The sequence below is a fragment of the Oncorhynchus keta genome, chromosome 22, assembly GCF_023373465.1.
Source record: "Oncorhynchus keta strain PuntledgeMale-10-30-2019 chromosome 22, Oket_V2, whole genome shotgun sequence".
NCBI lineage: Eukaryota > Metazoa > Chordata > Actinopteri > Salmoniformes > Salmonidae > Oncorhynchus > Oncorhynchus keta.
Window position 1 is genome coordinate 4,335,365 of NC_068442.1, and position 24,749 is coordinate 4,360,113.

The 24,749-nt window shown below is 43.2% G+C and overlaps 1 protein-coding gene across 4 annotated transcripts in view; it reads right to left on the reverse strand.

Moving 5' to 3' along the window:
- The window catches only part of LOC118400948 (anoctamin-1-like), a 63,682-nt gene that overhangs the window by 19,586 nt on the left and 19,347 nt on the right, over positions 1 to 24,749 (reverse strand). For 2 of the 4 annotated variants that reach the window (XM_035797991.2, XM_035797990.2), the window contains 15 exons: positions 18,552 to 18,650; positions 18,151 to 18,302; positions 16,583 to 16,637; positions 16,375 to 16,426; positions 15,906 to 15,961; positions 14,604 to 14,645; positions 9,732 to 9,796; positions 9,318 to 9,452; positions 7,400 to 7,560; positions 5,047 to 5,129; positions 3,859 to 3,930; positions 3,485 to 3,559; positions 2,220 to 2,294; positions 923 to 1,124; positions 70 to 181 (listed from right to left, as the gene is read on the reverse strand). In XM_035797991.2, coding sequence (XP_035653884.1) covers positions 70 to 181; positions 923 to 1,124; positions 2,220 to 2,294; positions 3,485 to 3,559; positions 3,859 to 3,930; positions 5,047 to 5,129; positions 7,400 to 7,560; positions 9,318 to 9,452; positions 9,732 to 9,796; positions 14,604 to 14,645; positions 15,906 to 15,961; positions 16,375 to 16,426; positions 16,583 to 16,637; positions 18,151 to 18,302; positions 18,552 to 18,650 — 1,436 coding nt within the window. The remainder of the gene's footprint in view (positions 1 to 69; positions 182 to 922; positions 1,125 to 2,219; positions 2,295 to 3,484; positions 3,560 to 3,858; positions 3,931 to 5,046; positions 5,130 to 7,399; positions 7,561 to 9,317; positions 9,453 to 9,731; positions 9,797 to 14,603; positions 14,646 to 15,905; positions 15,962 to 16,374; positions 16,427 to 16,582; positions 16,638 to 18,150; positions 18,303 to 18,551; positions 18,651 to 24,749) is intronic. The other 2 variants (XM_035797996.2, XM_035797994.2) reach the window with 1 other exon arrangement.

Genomic DNA, 24,749 nt, shown 5'->3' on the forward strand with positions numbered 1-24,749 from the left:
ACACCCCACGTCACATCACAAGCTCACACAGAACAATTGGGGGTGGAGAAAGCAGGCGCGGGAACTCACCTGCCTCTGAAGAATGCTATGTATATGATGGGAGTAAAGGCATTCACAAACTTTAGGACGAACGTCTTGAATATCAACCTCTCCTCAAAGCTCCTGTCTGTCTTTGGGACCTCTGAGTAAACAGACAGGAGATGAACAGACGTTAATGAATAACTTAGAAGGCCATTGCTGCTCGAGACTTGACTCAAAAAGAGAACAGGTGGATCAGCACGAGGCCTATAGAGGAAGAGGAGTGTTAGAGGGTTTCTGTATAAGCGCTTCGTGAGCTCTGCTGATGTGTAAAAAAATTAAACAAACATTTTTTTAAAAAGGGCTTTATAAATACATTTGATCGATTAGATCATTCAGTACACCTAATGACGGTACGTTTGTTGTCACTTAGATGCAAATACATTTTGGAGCTATATTCAGTGGGAAAAGTCGGTGGCACAGTGACGCAGTAGTGACAGTGACGCCTGTTGTTAGAAATGGCCAATGGAAATCCTTGCTAGTGGTGACACAGCTAATAGGGAAGTTGGCGGACTGTCAATGCAAAATGCACACTTTACTTTCTGTAAATGGGTCTTGCCCGAGGAATTGCTCAAACAAGTTGTCAGACTGACCTAGGACACTGATAAATAGAACCCAAAATGCCTTGTTGATAGCTTGGGACAGTCACTAAAAGCACATTAAAATGTGCTATATTCATGTATTATTATTATTACAGTATCGGAATTAGGTTGTCAGGCTGACATCCCGAGGACATGCAAAGATAGGGAATCTTTCTTCCAGGACTTGATTTTGTATACCATGTACTGTACTCGATGGCTACTCTATGTGCATGCCCTACTTCTATACAAGTTGCCAGACGTACCGAGGACAGTGAGCCAGCGGGCCACGGCTCCGTAGACCTCGTCCAGGATCAGAATGACCACCAGGTTGATGATTGCGGCCGTTGTTTTTACCATCAGACGGACGTTGGATCGCGTCGTGGGGTTGTTGCTCATGTGCAGCGCTGCCGTGATGGAGATCCGGTAGAGGATGACCCCGAACACTATAGCAAAGGTCACCCCGATCTGGAAAGAGGTGACAGGGATAAGGCCTCCCGGCAAAGGTCAATACTGGTAGGTTTGGTTTTGAGAATCTTTTCCAGCGTGCCGTCAAACGCTTAGGTACAGTATCATCTGTTACACAGTTTAGGAATTGTAGGTCTAAGCCCTTAGATTAAAATATCTACTAAGCTAACGTATGGAATTCTTTTAAGATGGTAATAAAATTCAGAATTTATCCATTTGATTTAGAATTTTAGGACCACTGTAGGTATAAAAATATATACATACAAAATATTTGATGAAAATTTGACCTTTACTGCTATAGACAATAGAGACACATTGAATAACACATCTGTACATGGCAAAACAGACAGTCAGAAAATAAACGATAATGAATAATTAAGGTTTCAAAGTGTCTGTCCCATATCTAATGTTTCGACCCATGTTTACTCACGTTATTCGTGACACATTTGACCCCCTATACACTTTTTGGCATTTTTAAAGCCCGGTACTGTTTTACCTTCAGACCACTCCTCTGAAGCCGACACCTTTGTGAGAGTCACCCCTTTCGATATTGGTGACATATTAGTTTGTAGCTCCGACGGTTCGGTCTGGAGAGTCAGTTTTGTGAGAAAACCTCTTTGAAATGAGGACATCCACAACAGAGAGTTCAGACGACTGCCGGAAAGTTTTTGGATGTCGTAGAACCAAACCACCAACACTGACTTGTTCATGAGTGACATATTAGTTTGTAGCGCAAAACGGTTCAGGTTTTACAGACGAGTTTGTGACGATTTTCTTGCCTGGATCCTCTCACGTGTCGAAAAATACCGCTTTCACAAGCCCCATGTTATGGAATACGCACAAACTTTATATCGTCGGAAAGAGGGGATTGAGATGAAGGCACTACAAGAAACGCTACGTCTATAGAATAAACACACAGGGAGCGTCAACAATGACATCATTTTGAATGTTGAATAGCTCCCTGTGTGTTTATTCTATAGACGTAGCGTTTCTTGTTTTATGAACAATGTACGGTATTAGAAGTCTGTACGATGCATGTGGTTCAATCTTAAATGCCCCTTGGCAGTTGTGCTTTGCTAAATGGGTTGGACTCACCATCAGAAGCATCATGACGATGTTGGTCATGTATGCTGGTAACCGGTCTCTGCAGGTCAGCTTTTCTTTTTCAGTCTAAAAGAGGGGAGAAAATATTCAGATCTATGGGAGGTGCAGCCAAGTCTACTGTTACTGTTGGCACGTGGAAAACATCGCAGCCAGTCAGCAGAAGAATCCAAACAGAAATGGAGGAGGATGGGAGAGAGGAGAAAAGCTGGTGTTTTGATGCTGACAAACCATTACGCCGAAATAAACGTTTCGAACTGAATTATTCAAGCCTGGAAGTCAAGACGACAGTGTTCCAACAGTTTATTCACTGTATATTTCAAGCATTTAGTCATTCATCGTTCTCATCATTCCATTCTCTATGCAGCAAATCTCAGGCAGAACATGACTAGTGTCTAAAATGGCACCTTATTCCCTTCATACAGTAGTGCACTATTTTCGACCAGAGCCCTGTAACAAGCCCTACGGCATCGGTCAAAAGTAGGGCACGGTATATGGAATGGGGTGGCATTTTTGACGGAGCCAAGTCAATGAAGGGGTCAGCACCTTCCAGCAGCCATTTTGGAACAGAACAGGCTAACATGCTGTCCATGGAAGTACAAGAAAACAAACCAATACAGTCTCCATCTCATTACCAGGACATTTTCAACATGCACCAAGCACCAGGCACTGTCACTATGGCGATCCAGGCACTATCGCCATGGAGAATTCAGATTCAAGTTACACAGAATAGAACAACAAATAAAAGAACAAGAAAGTCAAGAAAGAAGTGCACTGGTTCTGACAGACGGTGACAGTGTGCGTATGTGCATGTGTGTGTGTGTACATGGTCATTTGTGTGTGTGTGTGTGTGTGTGTGTGTGTGTGTGTGTGTGTGTGTGTGTGTGTGTGTGTGTGTGTGTGTGTGTGTGTGTGTGTGTGTGTGTGTGTGTGTGTGTGTGTGTGTGTGTGTGTGTGTGTGTGAGAGTGTGTGAGAGTATGTGTGTGTTGTGTGTGAGAGAGTGTGAGTGTGAGTGTGAGAGTGAGAGAGAGAGTGTATGTATGTGTGTGTGTGGGGGGGGGTGGGGTCTTAGTGAGGGGGCTGTTTAGGTCAAATGGACAGAGATGTCAAGTCACATCTTACTGTAACCCTTATACTCTATTTGTACTTTGTACTGGGAATTGTTGTGAAAATGTGCAACATGCTTTACAGACAAAAGAGCAGTTTCTCTCTATTCATTGAAATAGGCCAGGAGGAGGAGTGAGGACACTAAAAGTACCAGTTTAAGCCCAGCCATGGCAGATTGAACCGTTTGCTTCCATTTGTTTGTTGGTTCTTCTGCTATCTCTGTAGGCTTCATACAGTCAGAGGACACAAACACAACAAACCACAAGACAAAGAGGTAAAAGAAGACAAGACAAAACACACGCTTGTCAAGTAAAGGCGTAAAGACTGTTATAAGACATACAATCTCACTGTAGTCTTTTAAGACCTGTGTGGTACGAGTGTCACGTCAATCCACCACAGGAGAGGATTGAATCATTATGTAAGAGGCAAACACTTTTCCAAACATCAGGAGTCAAGAAGAGACTGCAAATCAATTCACAGAAGAAGTTGGATGACAGCAAAAACCCAGGAATAAGCAATCAGTACCTTCTGCGTCTTGTGTTCTTTCTTCAGGGACTTCTGCATAACGCAGAGCTCGTACTCAGCTCTCGGGTGGTCCTAAGGATGTAATAGAGGCAGAAGCACTTAACACTGTATGAGGACTGACTGGGATACATAGAATCCTCCCATCAGGTGCAGAATTTAATACAGCCGTTAAGGATGTCACTGTCCGTCCAACTGGGTGAACAAACCCGGCGTCGAGGTGAGGTTATACAGTCAAGTCAAGTTCTACAGTATAAATAAAGTAGGTTGAATATTTTCAAAGACTACAGTTGTCTGCAGTTGCTGGTACCAAGTCAGGTTCTACCTATTTCTACTGAGATGGGTAGGACATTATCACAAAGACAAGGCTGCAGTTGCTGCTGGTCTGGAGCAGGATGGATCTTTGCAGAGGGGACAGGTCAGGGGAGACAGAGAAAGACAGAGAGAGGACTGGCCAGGCCAGGAGATTGTGGGCTGGTGAGCTGGACCTGGCATCCGACTCCAAGGAGACAGGATGTTTCAGGTGCTGTAAAGCAGGCCAGAAGCAGTGGCCATTAGGGTTGTAAAATTCCCAGGTATTATACAGCAAGCCCCAGTTGGAAGTTTGCAGAATTTTGTAACCCTAGATGGCATTCAGAGAAGGAGTAGTGGTTCAATGGGTCGTGGTAGTTTGTGGGTGCTTTAGGAGGGCGTGAAGGTGTCCATGGACAGTCTGAAGAAGAAGAGCAAGTGTGGGGGGTAGCAAAGCCAGATGGTGACCGAGGGGGAAAAGGATATTTGTGTAAAATGAAATGTTCCAAACCTTCAGCTCTTCCTGTAGGTACCCACGGGGGAAAGAGGAGGACAAGAGAGTTACAAAAATCTCTCAACCTTAATCTTTTTGAAAATGGACTTGAAGAAAAAAGAAAAATTCCGTCATAGTCTATCGTGACAGTTAATATTACTGTCTCCAAATAAAACAACACTGACAAGACAACTGAAATGTAGTTAAGCCACATTTTCTCTTCTATTCAGTTTTCCATGGCTCGTGAGGGAATTATGAATAATTAACTATTTGTGGAGAAAATATTCCCGGGAAGTAAGAGCAAACAAACAACAACTCGCGGCAGCCGTTGGTCAGTCTACAATATGGCGCTCACATTCACAAACAAATAGCAGTGGAATGCAAGACACCGACAGGAGAGCACTCACCTCCTCCTCCTCGAAGCCGGTCAAATCCCATTCGTAGTTGAGACGCATCTGTCTCCTCTTCCAGTGCTCCATGAACATGGCAGCTGCAGAAACACGACGCGGTTAAGAGTTAACGCTAAGAGAGCCCCGTTGAACGCAGGAAGAACATTATCCGCAATATCAACAAGAGTGTCAGTCCCTCCCTCCAGTCCCGCCATTCAATCTCCTTAAAGTGTTTTATTCAGCAGTTTTATTCAACATTGGGCAGATTATGCAGAAAGTTACGTGGACGGGTGTCCTGCGTGGCTCAGTTGGTGGAACGTGCTGCTTGCGCTGTCAGGGTTATGGGTTCAATTCCTGGCGCCAGCCGTACATAAAACGCACGCGTGCACGACTGTACGATGCTTAGGATGAAAGTGTCTGTTAAATAGTATATTTGTATTAGTTATTATCAGTGACTCTGGCAGTCCAATTATGGCTCCTCAGCCAGACTAGAAGGATAATTAGCGCGGCATAATAAAGGTGCTAAAATTAAGATTGCAGTGATCAATTATTACATGTATAATGAGCAAAATGATCAATTGCCACATGTGTGGGATGAGGGGCTAAACGTGTGAAACTCAGTGTGGAGATGACATGGATTGAAGGTAGGTATTTTCTAGTCCAGTGGAACAGCAAGGGCGGTGGCAGTCTATATGCAGACAGGCACCTGTGGCGATAGCATGTTCTACATTTCCTCCGTATAATGGTCATCCACGAAAGCGTCTTGGCAAGAGTGGATACGCCGAGACTGGATGAGTGACCCGGGATGAAGGAGCCTGGATGAGCGAGACGTTCGAATCCCCGAGCTGACAAGGTACAAATCTGTCGTTCTGCCCCTGAACTGGCAGTTAACCCACTGTTCCTAGGCCGTCATTGAAAAATAAGAATTTGTTCTTAACTGACTAGCCTAGTAAAATAAAGGTACAATTAAAATTAAAATACTGTTTCCCATAGTCTTGACGTCGAGCGACTGAATGAAAAACAACCCCTATGTGGAGGATGACAATGTGTACAGGTATCTGACTACATTAGGGATGCTGGTATGTACATTTGTGGATAACCAAAACATCATTTTGTGCTCACAATATTGACTCTGACAACAGAGGCAGGGAGGGCATACAGACAATTATTTAAAAATATGCATCATTTATTTGACTTCGGTTGGCCTGAAACGCCCTTCATAATGGCACCTTTAATCCTAGTAGATCGTTACTGCCCTACGTCCTACTTCCAACAGCGAGGGACCCCAGTTGCATCACGCTTTCCCTAGTTGAACAACAACGAGACACAACATACTGTACTACTTGAACCGTGTACTGTGCTGTATCCTACAAAGCCTCATCCACGCCTGTCACATCACCGCCAGATGATAACGCCCAGTAGTGAAAATAACACACACAAATAAATCCCTGTGCCCTCATACAGTGCTCCAGTCTATTGCTTCCTCCCTTCAGTCTCAGGCCACACAGGCCCATCGTTACTGTGACACTGAACAGAGCACAGGAATGCATCACCAAAGAGTCCGTTTTTTAAAGTGAACGTGGTTTAATTCACTTCAGTAAGACACTGTACAGTCTAGTCTACGGGGCTTAGTGTTGCTTGGACAGCCATAGAGGAAAGAGAGAATAGTGGATGCAGATGGTCGGAAATTAACGGAAGAAAGAAAGAAAGAAGACAACCCGGGAGACTAAACATCTGGAAGAAGAAAATAGATGAGAAACAGGAGTTTGTCCTATTGTTTCGAGGGGTCCTGTGTGGCTCAGTCGCTACCGACGCCAAGGCCGTAGGTTCATTTCCTGCAGGGATCACATACACACACTAAAAACATATGTACTGTACTGTCAGTCGCAGGTGGGAGGCCGTACAGAGGAAATAGTCTGTCTAACTGTGCCCCTCTAAGCACACAACTATCTCCATGTTTGAACACTTTGGATAAACACATCTGCTAAGTGGCCTATATCATTTTACATTTTTTTTATTTTTTTATATTTTTTTACAAAAGTTGAGATGCACTTCGGATAAAAATGAACTGTCTAGCTAAGTCCGGAACTGTTACATTTTAGTATCATCTTGTACAGGCAAGAACGGCCCATTGGGGCAATAGTCTATTTCCCGTTTTAGTAGTGTGCGGCAGCTTGATGTACAAGTCCAGCCCATGGACAGGATGCTAGTCTATCGCTGGGCTTCACAGTACTGTCCGAGTGGTTGATTATTGAGCATTTGTCCCTGTTAAATAAATCCTACAGGCACAGACAGTGTCCTTACAATCCTACAGACAGAAATCAAGTTGTGCTGTTCTGTTATGTGGTGCGGACGAGCCTCAGCCTCTTACCCCAGAGGGCCATGAAGATGGAGAAGAAGACGGTGGCAGGGTTGTCAAAGAGGTGGCTGGCCCGGGCCGTCCCGCAGGCTTCCTTCAGTTTCCAGTAGTTACAGGCTCTGTCACACAGCGGGCACATGGTGATGTTGTTCCTGGGGTGGCAGATCTCCATGCTGTAAAGAGGGACGATGGTAGGAAGGAGGTGTAGAGGGAGGGAGGGGGGGGGGTAGACAAACAGTCAGCCCTCTTCATCTCACTGCCACCAGTGTTATTAGGCCAGCCTGTCAAGCCAGTGTTTCCCCTATATTCCTTTAGCAGCTGTGGCCCGTCACTGCTAAATCGTTGCCGCCACTTCCCCAAAAATATGTATTTGTATTTTTTACATATATATACTTTATTTCTGCAGAGCTGCTCTTTTAAATGAATAGTGCGAGGTTTTGGCAGAATGGATACTCATGGACACCGTTTATGTCTCTCCATGCAGTTCAAAGGAAGTAGCCAACTAGCATTAGTGCAATTGCTAATTAGCACAAATGTTGACTTCCAGTCATTGCGCTAACTTTAGTTAGCGATGGTCCTCGAAAAAACTACCTTGAACATCCTCAAACCGCACACAGAGACATACAAATGGTCTCCATGAGTTCATATGCCTCTGGGTAAAGTAATAAAATAGCTCAATTGCCAAAATCTTGCATTATCCCTTTAAGATTATATTTAACATTATCTCTTGCGTTATCCCTTTAATATCAGTGACAAGTTACATCATATATTTGTAACAAACAGAGCACAGTGCAGTGGCACGCGGTAGTTATATTTCAGATGATATTTCCATTTTCGTGCATTTTGGAGAAGAATGTCTTTAAAACAATATCACCAGAAGTGACCTTCTCATAGTCGTTCTACAACATCCAATCCCCCTCCCTCGTTACCTTGTCCACCACCGCTGAAAGAAATCCTAGGAGAACCACTGCAAGCTATAGGGACTTTTGACTTCTATAGATCTAATATACAGTATTATAATATTTTAGTGAGTATTGAATAAATCATCGTAAATGTGGTGAATGTACACCTGCTCAGAGTTCGCTGAAGTGACTATTGATGAAAATATTTACACAATAATGTCAGGGATCTGGATTGTGTAGTTTAGTTAGCTCTAGTCTCACGAGCCAGGCTCTCAACACAGTTGAACGCTGGAGCTCGAGGCTAAGTCTAAGTATGTTCAGTTCCTGTAAACTCCAGTGGCAGAGAATTGAGACACAGAGAGCAGTGTCGAACTATCCTGACTGAGGCGAGAGACGTTAGCCAGGGGTGAAGCCTCAGCTCGCCTTGTCGTCTATTCTAACATCAACCAGGTGTTGGTCGTTAGAAATCACCCCTTCTGTCTCCGGAGGAACACGTTTCCTCGTTTCCTTTTTATTGTTCTGGACTGCCAAAACAAGACTAAGCTTAAGGCAGTAGGAAGTGACCTGGTCTATCTTGTCAATGCTTTATTAAACTGCATTATTTATGCTAGCAGGAAGTGAAAATGATTGAATACAAATCGTTTACATGTCTGTCTGTTCTATCTTTGGCCACGGCTTCAAGTTGAGCACTTGTCAGTTACCGTGGCACAGTTCCTCTCTACCGTGTGTCACCATCCCAGTGTTTACCACTCTACAACCTAAAGCTGTCTGTCTGTCACAATATTTGAAGCGATTCAATTGGATGTCTGATTAGGACGTGATGTCATACCTCTACTTGAGCTATGTCTCCGGAGGACACTTTATGGGCTTTCCATTTGGTTTCAATGGTTCTCGGCCCCTTGCACACAGTGAACGAATTGTGTGTATCGTAACCTCACGTAGACATTCCCTATGATTCTGTCGGCTAGAACCTATGACTATTCCCTTGGTTTTCTGACAAGCTGTGTATGGGGCCTTATGTTGCTAACCTGGGAATGTTGTTGTCTACACTGGCACAGCCGTACAGGAACACGATGACTCCCACTAGAGAAGCAGGGATCAGCATCTGGGTGTACAGCCCCAGCCAAGCAAAGTACAGCCCTATCTTCTCCCCAAAGTACTTCCTGCATGGGAAGAACAGAACAATCTCAGCTTTTGGATAGAATAGAGTAGAATAGAACACGTTTAAAGGACTTCCTGCATGATGAACAACACGCTGCATTAGAAAGTAAGGTCCAACACTTTCTCCATTCCGATTTAAAAAAAAATATTTTTTACATGTAGATTATTAAAACATATTGTGACGTTTCGATCTGAACAGACATTAACCAGACAGAGATTGAGGAAGAACAGAGCAATCTAAGCTCTCAAGATCCGGTTCAGCATTTGAAACTTTAACTCACCTCACTAGCCCGATAGGCTGGTATTTGTAAAAGACACTGTAACTCGCCCACTCCTCATACAAGAGCTGAAACAAAGAACAACGCGATGGATTACTTGGAAACCATCACATGCATTAGAGGGTCCACACTCAAAAGAGAGTTTAAAAGTCTTTTTTTTTTTTTTTTTTTTGCTTGATCTCTTCATTCAAGAGGCAAACAAGTGTAGAGGAAATGTTTTGGCTGTTAGTCCCCCGTCAGAGATACTGCTTTCAAACCAACATGCATTCACTTCAATCTTTCAGCATTGGACCCATCTTCCCTATGACTCTCACTGACAAGTATATCCGTCTCAGCTCTAAGCATGATTGCTGGAGAGAGTGTGTGATAACTGTGAATGGGTCTTTTGACTCCAGAGGGCTAACATCAGCTGCAGTTAGAGACCCGCAGGCCAACGGGTGAGAGATGGTGCGAGAGAGTGAAAGGCGTTTGAAGCCAGCTCCTTTTTCTTCCTTCAACTGACAACAGATGACAGGGGGGACGAATAGAGAGACAGTGCTACCGTGGTAAAGTACAGACGAGTGAGGCTGTTAAGGGGGAGGTGGGAGTTGGGAGGGCTCAAGGAGTAGGCGAGGCAGAGAGGGGGAGGGGTGAGGTGGTGTGGAACAGGGTGGAGAGACTGGGAGTAGGGAACGTTGTGACTGGTGGAGTTGGAACACAGTCTACAGTATTGGGGGGTTGGGGACACAGGCTGTGTGTTCCTTCCATCAACCACAGTTACTGTATGTTTACAGTCCTCCCTCTCCTCTCCATGACACCACTGTGTCTCTGATCAACACCCTTCATGCGAGTGTTTCGCTGAGTGACTGCTTTTGTCAAGCGCTAGAGTAGAACTGTGAAGCTGAACATCCTAGCGCAACAATGTCCTTATCTACTACTGAAAGACGGATTTATTTTTGACTCCGTCACGTCTCATTCATCTTCGTCTAATTCATAATCTCGTCTAGCCTCTTATGTATCCTTGATCATTTTATCAACCCCCAAAAATAATGGTTCTCTTGAAGTAAATCTGAGAGGCTGTCTTTAGAGTAAAGAAGACATGCTGTCCCCCGAAGACCTCCTCTGTTTCTCTCTTTCTCAGCCCCCCCCTCAGCAAAAAAGTGTTATTAAACAAATCAAAATAGATTTTATATTTGAGATTCTTTTAAATAGCTACCTTTCGCCTTGATGACAGCTTTGCACACTCTTGGCATTCTTTCAACCAGCTTCACCTGGAATGCTTTTCCAACAGTCTTAAAGGAGTTCCCACAAATGCTGAACACTTGTTGGCTGCTTTTCCTTCACTCTGCAGCCCAACTCATCCCAAACCATCTCAATTTGGTTGACGTCGGGGGATTGTGGAGGCCATGTCATCTGATGCAGCACTCCATCACTCTTCTTCTTGGTAAAATATCCCTTAAACAGCCTGGAGGTGTGTTTCATTGTCTTTTTGAAAAACAAATGATAGTCCCACTAAGCCCAAACCAGATGGCATGGCGTATCGCTGCAGAATGCTGTGGTAGCCATGCTGGTTAAGTGTGTCTTGAATTCTAAATAAATCACACACAGTGTCACCAGCAAAGCGGCCCCACATGCTTTACGTTGGGAAATACACATGCGGAGGTTATCCGTTCACCCACACCGCATCTCACAAAGACACGACTGCTGGAACCAAAATCTCCAATTTGGACTCCAGACCAAAGGACAAATTTCCACCGGTTTAATGTCCATTGCTCATGTTTCTTGGCCCAAGCAAGTCTCTTCTCCTTATTGGTGCCCTTTAGTAGTGGTTTCTTTGCAGCAATTCAACCATGAAGGTCTGATTCACACAGTCTCCTCTGAACAGTTGATGTTGAAATGTGTCTGTTACTTGAACTCCGTGAAGCATTTATTTGGGCTGCAATTTCTGGTGCTGGTAACTCTAATGAACTTGTCCTCTGCAGCAGAGGTAACTCTGGGTCTTCCTTTCCTGTGGCGGTCCTCACGACAGCCAGTTTCATCATAGCACTTTTACCAAATAAGGCTATCTCCTGTATGGCCACCCCTACCTTGTCACAACACAACTGATTGGCTCAAAGAAGGAAATAAATAAATAAAATTAACTTTTAACAAGGCACGCCTGTTAATTTAAATGCATTCCAGGTGACTGCCTCGTGAAGCTGGTTGAGAGAACGCCAAGAGTGTGCAAAGCTGTCATCAAGGCGAAAGGTGGCTATTTGAAGAATCTCAAAGTGTATATTCCCTCATGGACAAGGCCCCCTGGTATCAGGTTGTGCCTGGGTGGGTCACATAGTGGATCTCACAGCCATCAGTAAGTGATCTGTGTGCGTGCGACCCAGTTTTCAAGTCTCAGAACACACAAACATTTCTTCTAACACTCCCATCCCCAACACCTCAGTGTCACTATGGGTGAGGCAAGGTACTCTGAAACCAAGCCATCATATCATATTTATACCACATTCAGACAATACATGTAGAGATAATCCAACTAATGAAGAAAACAATGAGTAGCCTCAGGAGGGTCTCTCTCTCTCTCTCTCTCTCTCTCTCTCTCTCTCTCTCTCTCTCTCTCTCTCTCTCTCTCTCTCTCTCTCTCTCTCTCTCTCTCTCTCTCTCTCTCTCTCTCTCTCTCTCTCTCTCTCTCTCTCTCTCTCTCTCTCTCTCTCTCTCTCTCTCTCTCTCTCTCTCTCTCTCTCTCTCTGTAAAATTTTAGGAGGGAGAAGAGATTGAATTAAGGAGAGAGAGTGAGTAGAATTGAGAGAGAGAGAGAGTGAGTAGAATTGAGAGAGAGAGAGAGAGAGCGAGCGAGAGAGGCTTCCATCAGGCCACACATTAAATGCTGATTGGTGTAATCCTCCCATCTCCACAGAGGAACTCTGGAGCTCTGTCAGAGGCTAGTGCTCAGATGTTGACAGTTCTCTGATGTGGACAGAGAAGTGTGGTGACGCACGCTTGGTGCCAGGGCTTTGTTTTCCTCCCCTTGCTCCTCTCGTCTCCTCTGCCTCGGGTACAACATGCTGAGGTTGGCTGGGCCATGCCAGTGCAGGCTCAGTGTTGGAATTGTCCCCTCCTGATGTCCTGCCAGTGTCACAAGAGGGTGATGAGGCCGTTCTTTCTCTCTCCCTTTCTCCCCTCTACAGGCAGGGTCTCTCTGTCTCTCCACCCTTAACAGGCAGGGTTTCCACCACAACCATCCTACTGAAATACTGCAGAGGCCATATCAACATAACACACTAGACTTTTCTCTCCACAAAGCCTAGTTAATCAACAGGCTACAGACAGGCAGCTTCTTCTCTTGTTTTGTCACCACTCAAAACTACCATCCTCCTCCTCCCCCCTCTTCCTCCTCTCCTTTCTGAGAGACACTTATCCTTTGTGACCTATATTATGCTTGCACTGATTTTATCAGCGTGATTATGCTAGCTATATGAGTGTAAACAGTTGGATAGTTAGAGACACATTTCTGGTTATCGTGGGGATGGGACAGATGGTGGTGGTGATAAGTGATGAAACATGAAAAGGCATCTGGCTGAGGATGTGGCAGCACACACACACACACACACACATGCACGCACACACGCACACACTAGGAGCTATGTAGATTCCCTCTGTTGCCAAGCTGAGCTTATTGTAATCGTTCCCAGGGGGAGGAAGATAAGAGACTTTGAGACGTCTGCATTCAGATAGAATTCCTCAATTACATGTCGTTATTCTCTTTTTCAATGATGGGGATGCCAAGGATCCTCCTTCTAGCACTCAACAGATGGCCCATACAGCACCACACCACCATTAACACACACAGCAGCCTAGTTAAACAGCTATGAAGATGCTGGATATTTCCTACTTTTCATGTTGTTTTAACTCATTTATAGGCAGAATTATGCCTTTTTGCTTTCTTATGTTTTAGGGCATCATAAATGCCCTTTACCCAGATTGGTAAAGACAAAGCACTCTTACATTTACATTTACATTTAAGTCATTTAGCAGACGCTCTTATCCAGAGCGACTTACAAATTGGACTTGACTAGCCAATTTCCAGACCTCAAAGCACGGTCCAGACCTCAATTCCATATGACATCTGAGGTGTAAACTCAAGGACGTAGCCCATTAAAGAACAGAAAATATGAAGGAGCTGAAGAACGGGAATGTCTGTTGGAAAGCCAAACAAACCTTTGAGTCTGCTCTAAACTAAACCTGGGTTCAAATACTATTTCTAAAAAAAAACGTTTATATATTTTATCTGTGCTGGACTCTGTTCCAAATCCACTATACATATTTATATTCCAGTCAATGTTGTTATACTAAGATGAGCGTTTCATATTTCAGATGCAATTGGAGCCCATAGAGTTACAAAGTTAGAGTCTGATGGCACTGGCACCTACTGTACATCGCTTATAACGCTCATATTGGGGCCCATCTTAGGTTGTACCGGTACGTCAGCTCAATTGCCAATTTCTCAGATTCTGAGTATCACATAATCAATACTGAAAGAGAAACATGTTCATGGCAAGGTGCTATAGATGAAATTGGTCAAAACAACTGTTAAAAACGTTTTTAAAAACATACAAAAAGTTATATTTTTTAAATATCAAATTCGACTATAAATGTAACATTTTCAAATATGTGCTTATTTTTAGGGGGATTAAAACCAACCATTTATGGCGCTTAAGAAAAACCAACCATTTATGGAGCTTAAGAAAAAAACATGTTGGCGCTTTTAGGTTTTCACAAACACACACAGCTGTACTCCAATCGATTGTCGCAGCAGCAGAAACACAGCTGCAGTGTGGTATATTAACATCAGTGTCTCCTAAAAAAAATGCATTGGTTCAGTGTGGTCATGTTTATGTCACTCACCTTCCTATCATTGGGCTCCACGTTTTCACCATCCACATCTCCCTGCACGACAAATGAAACAGAGTTATGTCTCTGTCTTGGGATTCGTCCAGATTAGGGTCACTGACATCTTGATGAAGATGAGCAAATCATTCAAAATACTGAGCTATATTGTTTGCTCCCCCCCCCCCAAAAAAGGGGAAATTATATTATTTTATACTAATACAATTTCTCAGAGAAAGAGATTTGATTTAACAAGTAATAACTGTGTATCTCAAAAAGGTAGTGGTCAAAATTGACACCCCTAAAGATTCTTATACATAAAGTAGTGAAACGTGTAGTATTTGGTCCCATATTCCCAGTATGCAATGACTCGTTGGACGCATTTGCAGTTCATCCGTTTTTGTTGTGTTTCAGATTAGAAAGTTAAAGGTCAAGGAAGGTCAAAGGTCAAAGATCACACCCCAAGACATGCTAACCTCCCTTTTTATTGGTAATAGTGAGAGGTTAGCATTTCTTGGGGATCTTTGACCCTTTCTCACTCACCATTAGTCACGATTCATTCAGGATTAGCGGTAATCATGGTAGCATCCACATTAATGTGAAGTGTTTAAAAACATATTCTATTCTTCTTTATAATAAAAGTGACTCCAATATGACACAATACATTATTAGCCATTCATTTCTGTTGGGCACAAAATAATCTGACTCAACGAAAAAGAACTGCAAAATGCATTCAACAAGTTTGTAGAGTCACAAGCTGTAGTCATTGCATGCTAGGAATATGGGACCAAATTCAACATTTTGACTACTTTATTTATAAGAATCTTTAGGGGTGTCAATAAGTTTGACCGTTAGCATTTTGAGATAAAAAATAAAAAAACTTTAAAAAACATATTAAACAAAATATATTTCTCTGAGAAATTGTATTAGTATAATTTTTTCGTACAATATTGCTCAGTATTTGAATCATTTATTTTATACAGTCATTTTTGCTCATCTTTATCAAGGGTGTCAATAATGTACCTCACTTTACTGCAAGCCTAGGCCTGTAACACATGACCTATTTGACTGGACTCAACAACACCTATTCAAATATTAAGAATCATATCCATAGACAGTCAAGTTGGAAGTTAAATGTGTCGTATAGTCAGCACTCAAGAGTTGAATTGACTGCTGATGTCTCTAAAGTCATTAAAACAGCAACACGTGATGGCCAGGTGGTTGGGAATAACATAATACTGCAAAAAGACACATTTCAGATACAAATTCTACAATCTAGTTTTATTGTAAACACACATGCTGATTGCAATGAGTACTCACATCATGTAGCGGATAGGCAGCTGTGTAGACTCCACTACCTAGCAGGCTGGTGATCCCTACAGGCAGAGAAGAAAAAAATAACGTTTCAAATCCAAATGAAATAGCAGGTCATTCTGTTGATCTTTAGTCACTGCTTTTGGCATATCCAAGTACATGAACAAATGCCCTTAAAAGGGGTTGCACCTCGGGTACTAGTGACAACTCAGAGGTACCGTTTCAGTCCAAAGGACCATTTGAGAATCAGCATTTTGTTCAGGCATATAGGTTATAAAACACACACACACACACACACACACACACACACACGCAAGGAACAGACTATTGTCTACATTCTGCATACTTACTGCATTCTTGTGCATGATACATATGTACTACATAAGCACAGATATAACACTCCAACTAACCAGTGAGGGGAGAACCCCTCCTAGACGACGGGTATATAAAAACAAGGCAGACTGTTATGACTTACCCATACTATACTTAGCCTTTGTGCATTTTGTACGTTTCAATACTTCAAAAACCTGATAAGATAAGAAGTGAAGAATAAGTGAATACAGAACAGCCCATTCCTATTACGTTTCCAATACACTGAGAACATCTAACCAACGGTCATAATGACTGCAGTCTAGAGTCTACTGTAATGGAGGATTTGGCCGACACAATGAAGAAACACTTACTATTGAAGCTCTTGTTTTACTGTCAAAGAAGGATTCTCTGTCTGATAAATCAAACCTGTTACAGAAAACGCACAGAGACCGTTGTGTTAACTTGGGGACATACAGGCAGTTGGTCTTTGAAGTCATATACCCACATTATAAAGAGAGACTCTCTTTCCTACTGTTGTACCAGCACACAATAAAGACCTTCCCAGAAGTGCTTTACACACAGACGTGGAATGAAACCAATTATAGAGAGGATGTCAGTGGTTAGGCACCCCGGACAAAGCCTGGTCCCAGATCTCTTCCTACTGTCTTGCCAACTCCCATGGCTACGCGACGTGGAGTTGGCAAGACCGCAGCAACAGATCTGGGACCAGGCTTGCCCATCCAGGGACTAGAGGGCCTAAAGGTCTTTAAAGGTCATGTAGACCTGTAATAGATAACCCATGGGAGATTGTTTTGGTTAGCATAGGTACAGCTACACCAGATGAACAGAGAGCATGGATGGAATAGCATAGACTCCAGCATTAGGCCAGCAGCTCGAGATAGACTCCCACCCAATCTCTAGACAAAACAAATCAACAACAAACGCAGGCAGAAATAACCCTGTTTATAGCTTATGCCCTTAGACAAATACTGTTGTGTGTTGTTTGAGTAAGAGAAAAAGCTGACAAGACCTTTTTTTTTTTTAACTTTTTTTTTTAACATTAAACAAAACATCAACATCATGTTTATTTGACTTCTGCTTCTGGGCTAGATCATGTGTGAGCTGGTATGTCTGTCCTTCCTGGTAATTCTTTCCTGGAAGAGTTACAGAATAATGGGTTCAATTTCAGCTCTCAGTAGAGTAACTCCATCTTTTCAGGAAATTGTTTACCATACCCTGTCTTTACGTTTATTGTCATTTGGCAGACACTCTTATCCAGAGCGATTTACAGGAGCAATTAGGGTGAAGTGCCTTGCTCAAGACCACATCAACAGATTTTTCCCCTAGTCAGCTCTGGGATTCAACCTAGCAACCATTCGGTTACTGACCCAACGCTCCTAACTGCTAGGATACTATTTATAACTAGCCTTTTTTTTTTTTTTTTTTTTGCTCTTCCTAAACTGTGTCACAGTTAATATCGATAGTCTCTCGTTGTACAAGCCCTCAAACCTTCAGGCCTTTAGCTATTTTTCTGTTCGGCCTTCAGTGTGTGGCAATAGGTATGCCACATGTTATACCATATGCTGCTACAGCGGTCCATTTGAGGAAGTTGATGAAATGCTCATTAAACACAGATGGATAGGAGCGGCAATTGGGGCTTTAGAGAACAATCTTGTATATATAATCGTAATACTTATATACTCACGTATACAAGCCTTTAGCTGTTTCTCTTGCCTGTCCTTCGATGTGTGCCAACAGGCATATGCCACTACATGCCATACCATATGCCAATACACATACACATTAAAAGTGCATTAAATGTCCTTGAAACCAAGATGGATTGGAGCAGGAATTGAAGTCCATATGTTACCGTACATGTACACAGTCTACACAGCCTTGTACATTGCATATCACCATAAGAAATACAGTGTAAACTCACAAGTGTTGTTTTTCCCTGGAAAACGCGTAGGAGAGATGCTTAACGTGTTGTCCCCTGTTCTCGTCCACGTTGGGGTGAAGTGGTTCAGTGGCTTTGTTTACCAATGTGTTGATCTTCGCCCCAACACCACTGCACTGCTTCACTTCATATACCTAGAAGAAATCCACCAGGAGTTTATCCAGGGCACTATAGAACGGATCATCGGTGATAACAATGCCTAGCAGGAAGTCTGGGTCTGAAAAGGTTGCTCTTTGTCAAAGCCTTGCTTCCTCCGTCCTCCTTTCCTCTGATTCCTCGTCTCCTTCTCAAGGAGGAGGAGGTCGAAAGGAGAAAAACAAGGATGGAGGAAGCAAGGACTTGACAGCCGGGAACCTTTGCATGTCATTCAACAGTTGACGTACTTTTTTCGTGGGCATCTTGAGCTTCATAAACTCTGCCTCTCGACAGAGCACATGCCATGGAGCGTGGATCTTCACAAAACCCACACCTGGAGTTTTAGTCTGAAACAAACAGAGCGGATTCATTTAATAAAATCAACGTTTATTTTTGAAACAATACAATGTAAGTTTAAGGTTTGTTAAAAGCAAATACATCTGAGTGTCCAACACTTTTCCCATATGGCCCTTTCTATGCTAGACCAACAAACACTACATGACATGGAGACATGGATAAACATCAGAGGGAAATAAGGTGACCGAATGAAAGATGTTAAAGAAATGCATGCATTTATCTCGTGCCATTAAGGAAAGCAATACATTCATCTGGATAACAGTTGGGTAAACAATAAACGGGACTCTCCAAACAAATCCCTCCTCCTCTACAGTAACTTCAATCAAAACAACGTCTGGGAACGGAAGGCTACTTAATGCGAGACACAGAGGGAAAGACACCATGGGAAATCACGAGAGAAATATGCTCCCATTCTTTAGAAGCACATCACCATTATCGTTACAAACAAGTCTCTCAACGTAAGCGTTTCAATTTGATTGAATTGATTTCACCATTCTACATTTACAATGACAACCTGTCAGGGAGCGATCGCAGCACGTCGAGCTCACAACGACAAAATAAAAAAGTGAAAAGTTGTACCAACACAAATATTCTTTCACAGTGTGTCTGTTCAAGAACATCCACACAGGAGGGATTCACTGTGAAGACTTCGATGCTGCTGTCACTCAGTTACCCAGTTATGACCCACAGGATATCATGGTTAGTTGGTTGTTTATTTACATGGAATCAGTGGTTACTCAGCTGATCGTTCATGGTACAGCACAGAATATCTGATTCAATGTGCAACTCCTCCTGTGACAAGGCAACCATCACCAGCAGCAGGGAATGGCCTTTAACTTTGATCTCAAATTCTAAACAACCAACTCCAACAGGCTTTCTCAGTTTATATAGTCTCCAATAGAGCTGCGACAAGCATCGTTAGCAACAAGGGACGCATAATCATAAAACAAAACACAGTCTCTTACTTGGATCTCGAACTCTGGAACCACTGACTGTCTTAACAGCTTTGTCACTTCTTAAGATGTCTTTCCCTTCCATTTCAGAGCCAGCATGTTGTTATTGGTTGTGATACAGATCATGGGGCTTTGTGTAACGTCTTGTCAAAGTACCTTGGACTTGACGTGCCTCTGTGCTGTGTTCTGCACGTCAAAACACAGATGTCACACAACCCAAAACATGAGGAATTGACATTTCCTACAACTCAAGACATGGTGGAGTCGTTGCTATGAAAAGGCTGTATGTCTGTGAGTAATCGGACCGAGAATGATTTTGGAATGCAACAACTAGCCTGTGAGACTGCATTATGTCTCCTGTTCCCACCATCACATAGCAAAACATAAAGAAGCCTCCTGGACAAAATTAGAGCTTTTGATAGAGCCAGTCCTGGATCAAAATGTAGTTGTGTATAGATAGGATCTTAATTTGATCAATTCTGTTGCCGAGACTTACCCTGCGAACCTAAAAGGGTTCTTTGGTTGTCCTCATAGGAGAACCCTTTGAAGAACCCTTTTTGGTTCCAGGTAAAACCTTTTTGGGTCCCATGTGGAACCCTTTCCACAGAGGGTTATACATGGAACCCAAAAGGTTTCAACCAGGAAACAAAAATGGTTCTCCATGGAACCAAAAAGAGTTCTCCCATGGGGACAACAGAAGAACCCTGTTGGAAATCATTCTTTCTAAAAGTGTATCATACGGTTAGCATATTAGCAGTATTACACTTTTCATGCAACCTCATTTTGACCTGCTAATAGCCTAAGCACCAATCAAGCAACATTATGGATTAAAATCCTGTTGCTGCAGGATTATTTTGCTGCTACAATACAGACCAAATGAAGATCCTACAACTGACCTTATTAAAGGTTTGAGGAGGAGCAATCGTGTGTGTGTGTACAGTACCCCTTAACAAGTGATGTGCCAGCTGAGAACAAGTTCTAATTTACAACTGTGACCTGGCCAAGATAAATCAACGCAGTGCAACAAAAACAACAACACAGAGAGACACATGGGATAAACAAACATACAGTCAATAACACAATAGAAAAATCTACGTACAGTTTGTGCAAATGTAGTAAGATGTAGTAAGATTAGGGAGGTAAGGCAATAAATAGTGGCAAAATAATTACAATGTCGCATTAAAACTGAAGTGATAGAGTGGGATAAAAAATGATTTAGTCAGCCACCAATTGTGCAAGTTCTCCCACTTAAAAAGATGAGAGAGGCCTGTAATTTTCATCATAGGTTCACTTCAACTATGACAGACAAAATGAGAAAAAAAATCCAGAAAATCACATTGTAGGATTTCTAATGATTTATTTTTGCAAATTATGGTGGAAAATAAGTATTTGGTCAATAACAAAAATTTATCTCAATACTTTGCTATATACCCTTTGTTGGCAATGACAGAGGTCAAACGTTCTCTGTAAGTCTTCACAAGATTTTCACACACTGTTGCTGGTATTTTGCCCCATTCCTCCATGCAGATCTCCTCTAGAGCAGTGATGTTTTGGGGCTGTTGCTGGGCAACACAGACTTTCAACTCCCTCCAAAGATTTCCTATGGCGTTGAGATCTGGAGACTGGCTAGGCCACTCCAGGACCTTGAAATGCTTATTACGAAGCCACTCCTTCGTTGCCCGGGCGGTGTGTTTGGGATCATTGTCATGCTGAAAGACCCAGCCACGTTTCATCTTCAATGCCCTTGCTGATGGAAGGAGGTTTTCACTCAAAATCTCACGATACATGGCCCCATTCATTCTTTCCTTTACACGGACGGATCAGTCGTCCTGGTCCCTTTGCAGAAAAACAGCACCAAAGCATGATGTTTCCACCCCCATGTTTCACAGTAGGTATGGTGTTCTTTGGATGCAACTCAGCATTCTTTGTCCTTGTCACACCCTGACCATAGTTTGCTTTGTATGTTTCTATGTTTTGGTTGGTCAGGGTGTGAGCTGGGTGGGCATTCTATGTTACATGTCTAGTTTGTCTAGTTCTATGTTTGGCCTGATATGGTTCTCAATCAGAGGCAGGTGTTCGTCATTGTCTCTGATTGGGAATCATATTTAGGTAGCCTGTTTGGTGTTGGGTTTTGTGGGTCATTGTCCTTAGTGTCTTGATGTCCTTGTTCTGTGTGTATGTGCACCAGTATTAGGCTGTTTCGGTTTTCGTTACGTTTATTGTTTTGTAGTGTTTGTATTTAGATTTGTGTTGCTTCAGTTGAATAAACATGGATCGCAATCTACACGCCGCATTTTGGTCCGACTCTCTTTCCCATACAGAAAACCGTTACAGTCCTCCAAACACGACGAGTTGAGTTTTTACCAAAAAGTCATATTTTGGTTTCATCTGACCATATGACATTCTCCCAATCTTCTTCTGGATCATCCAAATGCTCTCTAGGGGACACGTCTGGCACTGCAGGATTTGAGTCCCTGGCGGCGTAGTGCGTTACTGATAGTAGGCTTTGTTACTTTGGTCCCAGCTCTCTGCAGGTCATTCACTAGGTCCCCCCGTGTGGTTCTGAGATTTTTGCTCACCGTTCTTGTGATCATTTTGACCCCACAGGGTGAGATCTTGCGTGGAGCCCCAGATCGAGGGAGATTATCAGTGGTCTTGTATGTCTTCCATTTCCTAATAATTGCTCCCACAGTTGATTTCTTCAAATCAAGCTGTTTACCTATTGCAGATTCAGTCGGTGTGGTGCAGGTCTACAATTTTGTTTCTGGTGTCCTTTGACAGCTCTTTGGTCTTGGCCATAGTGGAGTTTGGAGTGTGACTGTTTGAGGTTGTGGACAGGTGTTTTTTATACTGATAACAAGTTCAAACATGTGCCATTAATACAGGTAAAGAGTGGAGGACAGAGGAGCCCCTGAAAGAAGGAGTTACAGGTCTGTGAGAGACAGAAATCTTACTTGTTTGTAGGTGACCAAATCCTTATTTTCCACCATAATTTGCAAATAAATTCATAAAAAATCCTACAATGTGATTTTCTGTATATGTATACAGAATGGTGTCGTCCGTGTAGAGGTGGATCAGAGAATCTCCAGCAGCAAGAGCGACATCATTGATATATACAGAGAAAAGTTGGCCCGAGAATTGAACCCTGTGGCGCTGCCAGAGGTCTGGACAACAGGCCCTCCGATTTGACACACTGAACTCTATCTGAGAAGTAGTTGGTGAACCAGGCGAGGCAGTCATTTGAGAAGTTAAAGCTATTGAGTCTGCCGATAAGAATGCGGTGATTGACAGAGTCGAAAGCCTTGGCCAGGTCGATGAAGACGGCTGCACAGTACTGTCTTTTATCAATGGCGGCTATGATATCGTTTAGGAACTTGAGCGTGGCTGAGGTGCATCCATGACCAGCTCGGAAACCAGATTGCATAGTGGAGAAGGTACGGTGGGATTTGAAATGGTCGGTGATCTGTTTGTTAACTTGGCTTTCAAAGATTTTCGAAAGGCAGGGCAGGATGGATATAGGTCTACAACAGTTTGGGTCTAGAGTGTCTCTCCCTTTGAAGAGGGGGATGACCGCGGCAGCTTTCCAATCTTTGGGGATCTCAGACGATATGAAAGAGAGGTTAAACAGGCTAGTAATAGGGGTTGCAACAGTTTTGGCGGATCATTTTAGAAAGAGAGGGTCCAGATTGTCTAGCCCAGCTGATTTGCAGGGATCCAGATTTTTTTTCAGAACATCAGCTATCTGGATTTGGTTGAAGGAGAAGCCGGGGGGGCTTGGGAAAGTTGCTGCGGAGGGTGTAGAGCTGTTGGCCAGAACACTCCTTCTTTGGCCTCCAACTGCTCTTACATGCTAGTAAAAACTAATTATCGTAGATTTATCGGTGGCGACAGTGTTTCCTAGCCTCAGAGCAGTGGGCAGCTGGAAGGAGGTGCTCTTATTCTCCATGGACTTTACAGTGTCCCAAAGCTTTCTGGAATTAGTGCTACAGGATGCAAGGATGCATTTCTGTTTGAAAAAGCTAGCCTTAGCTTTCCTAACTGACTGTGTATATTGGTTCCTGACTTTCCTGAAAAGTTGCATACTGTTCGATGCTAATTCAGTACGCCACAGGATGTTCTAATACTGGTCAAGGGCAGCCAAGTCTGGAGTGAACCAAGGGTTGTGTTCTTAGTTCTATATTTTTTTAATGGGGCATGCTTATTTAAGATGGTGAGGAAGGCTCTTTTAAAGAACAACCAGACATCATCTACTGATGGGATGAGGTCAATATCCTTCCAGGATACCCTTGCCAGGTCGATTAGAAAGGCCTGCTCGCTGAGGTGTTTTAGGGAGCGTTTGACAGTGATGAGGGGTGGTCATTTGACTGCGGACCCATTACGGACACAGGCAATGAGGCAGTGATCGCTGAGATCCTGGTTGAAGACAGCAGAGGTGTATTTAGAGGGCAAATTGGTCAGGATGATATCTATGAGGCTATCCATGTTTACGGATTTAGGGTTGTACCTGGTATGTTCCTTGATAATTTGGGTGAGATTGAGGGCATCTAGCTTAGATTGTAGGACGGCCGGAGTGTTAAGCATTTCCCAGTTTAGGTCACCTAACAGTATGAAATCTGAAGATAGATGGGGGGAAATCAATTCACATATGGTGTCCAGGGCACAGCTGGGGGCTGAGGGGGGCTATAACAAGTGGCAACAGTGAGAGACTTATTTTTGGAAGGATTTTCAAAAGTAGAAGCTCAAACTGTTTGGGCATAGACCTGGATAGTATGACAGAACTCTGCAGGCTATCTCTGCAGTAGATTGCAACTCCGCCCCCTTTGGCAGTTCTATCTTGTCGGAAAATTTTATATTTAGGGATGGACATTTCAGTATTATTGGTGGCCTTCCTAATCCAGGATTCAGACATGGCTAGGATATCCGGGTTGGCGGAGTGTGCTAAAGCAGTAAATAAAACAATCTTAGGGAGGAGGCTTCTGATGTGAACATGCATGAAACCAAGGCTTTTACGGTTACAGAAGTCAAGAAATGAGAGCGCCTGGGGAATGAGTGTAGTGCTGGTGGCTACAGGGCCTGGGTTAACCTCTACATCACCAGCGGAACAGAGGAGGAGTAGTATAAGGGTACGGCTAAAGG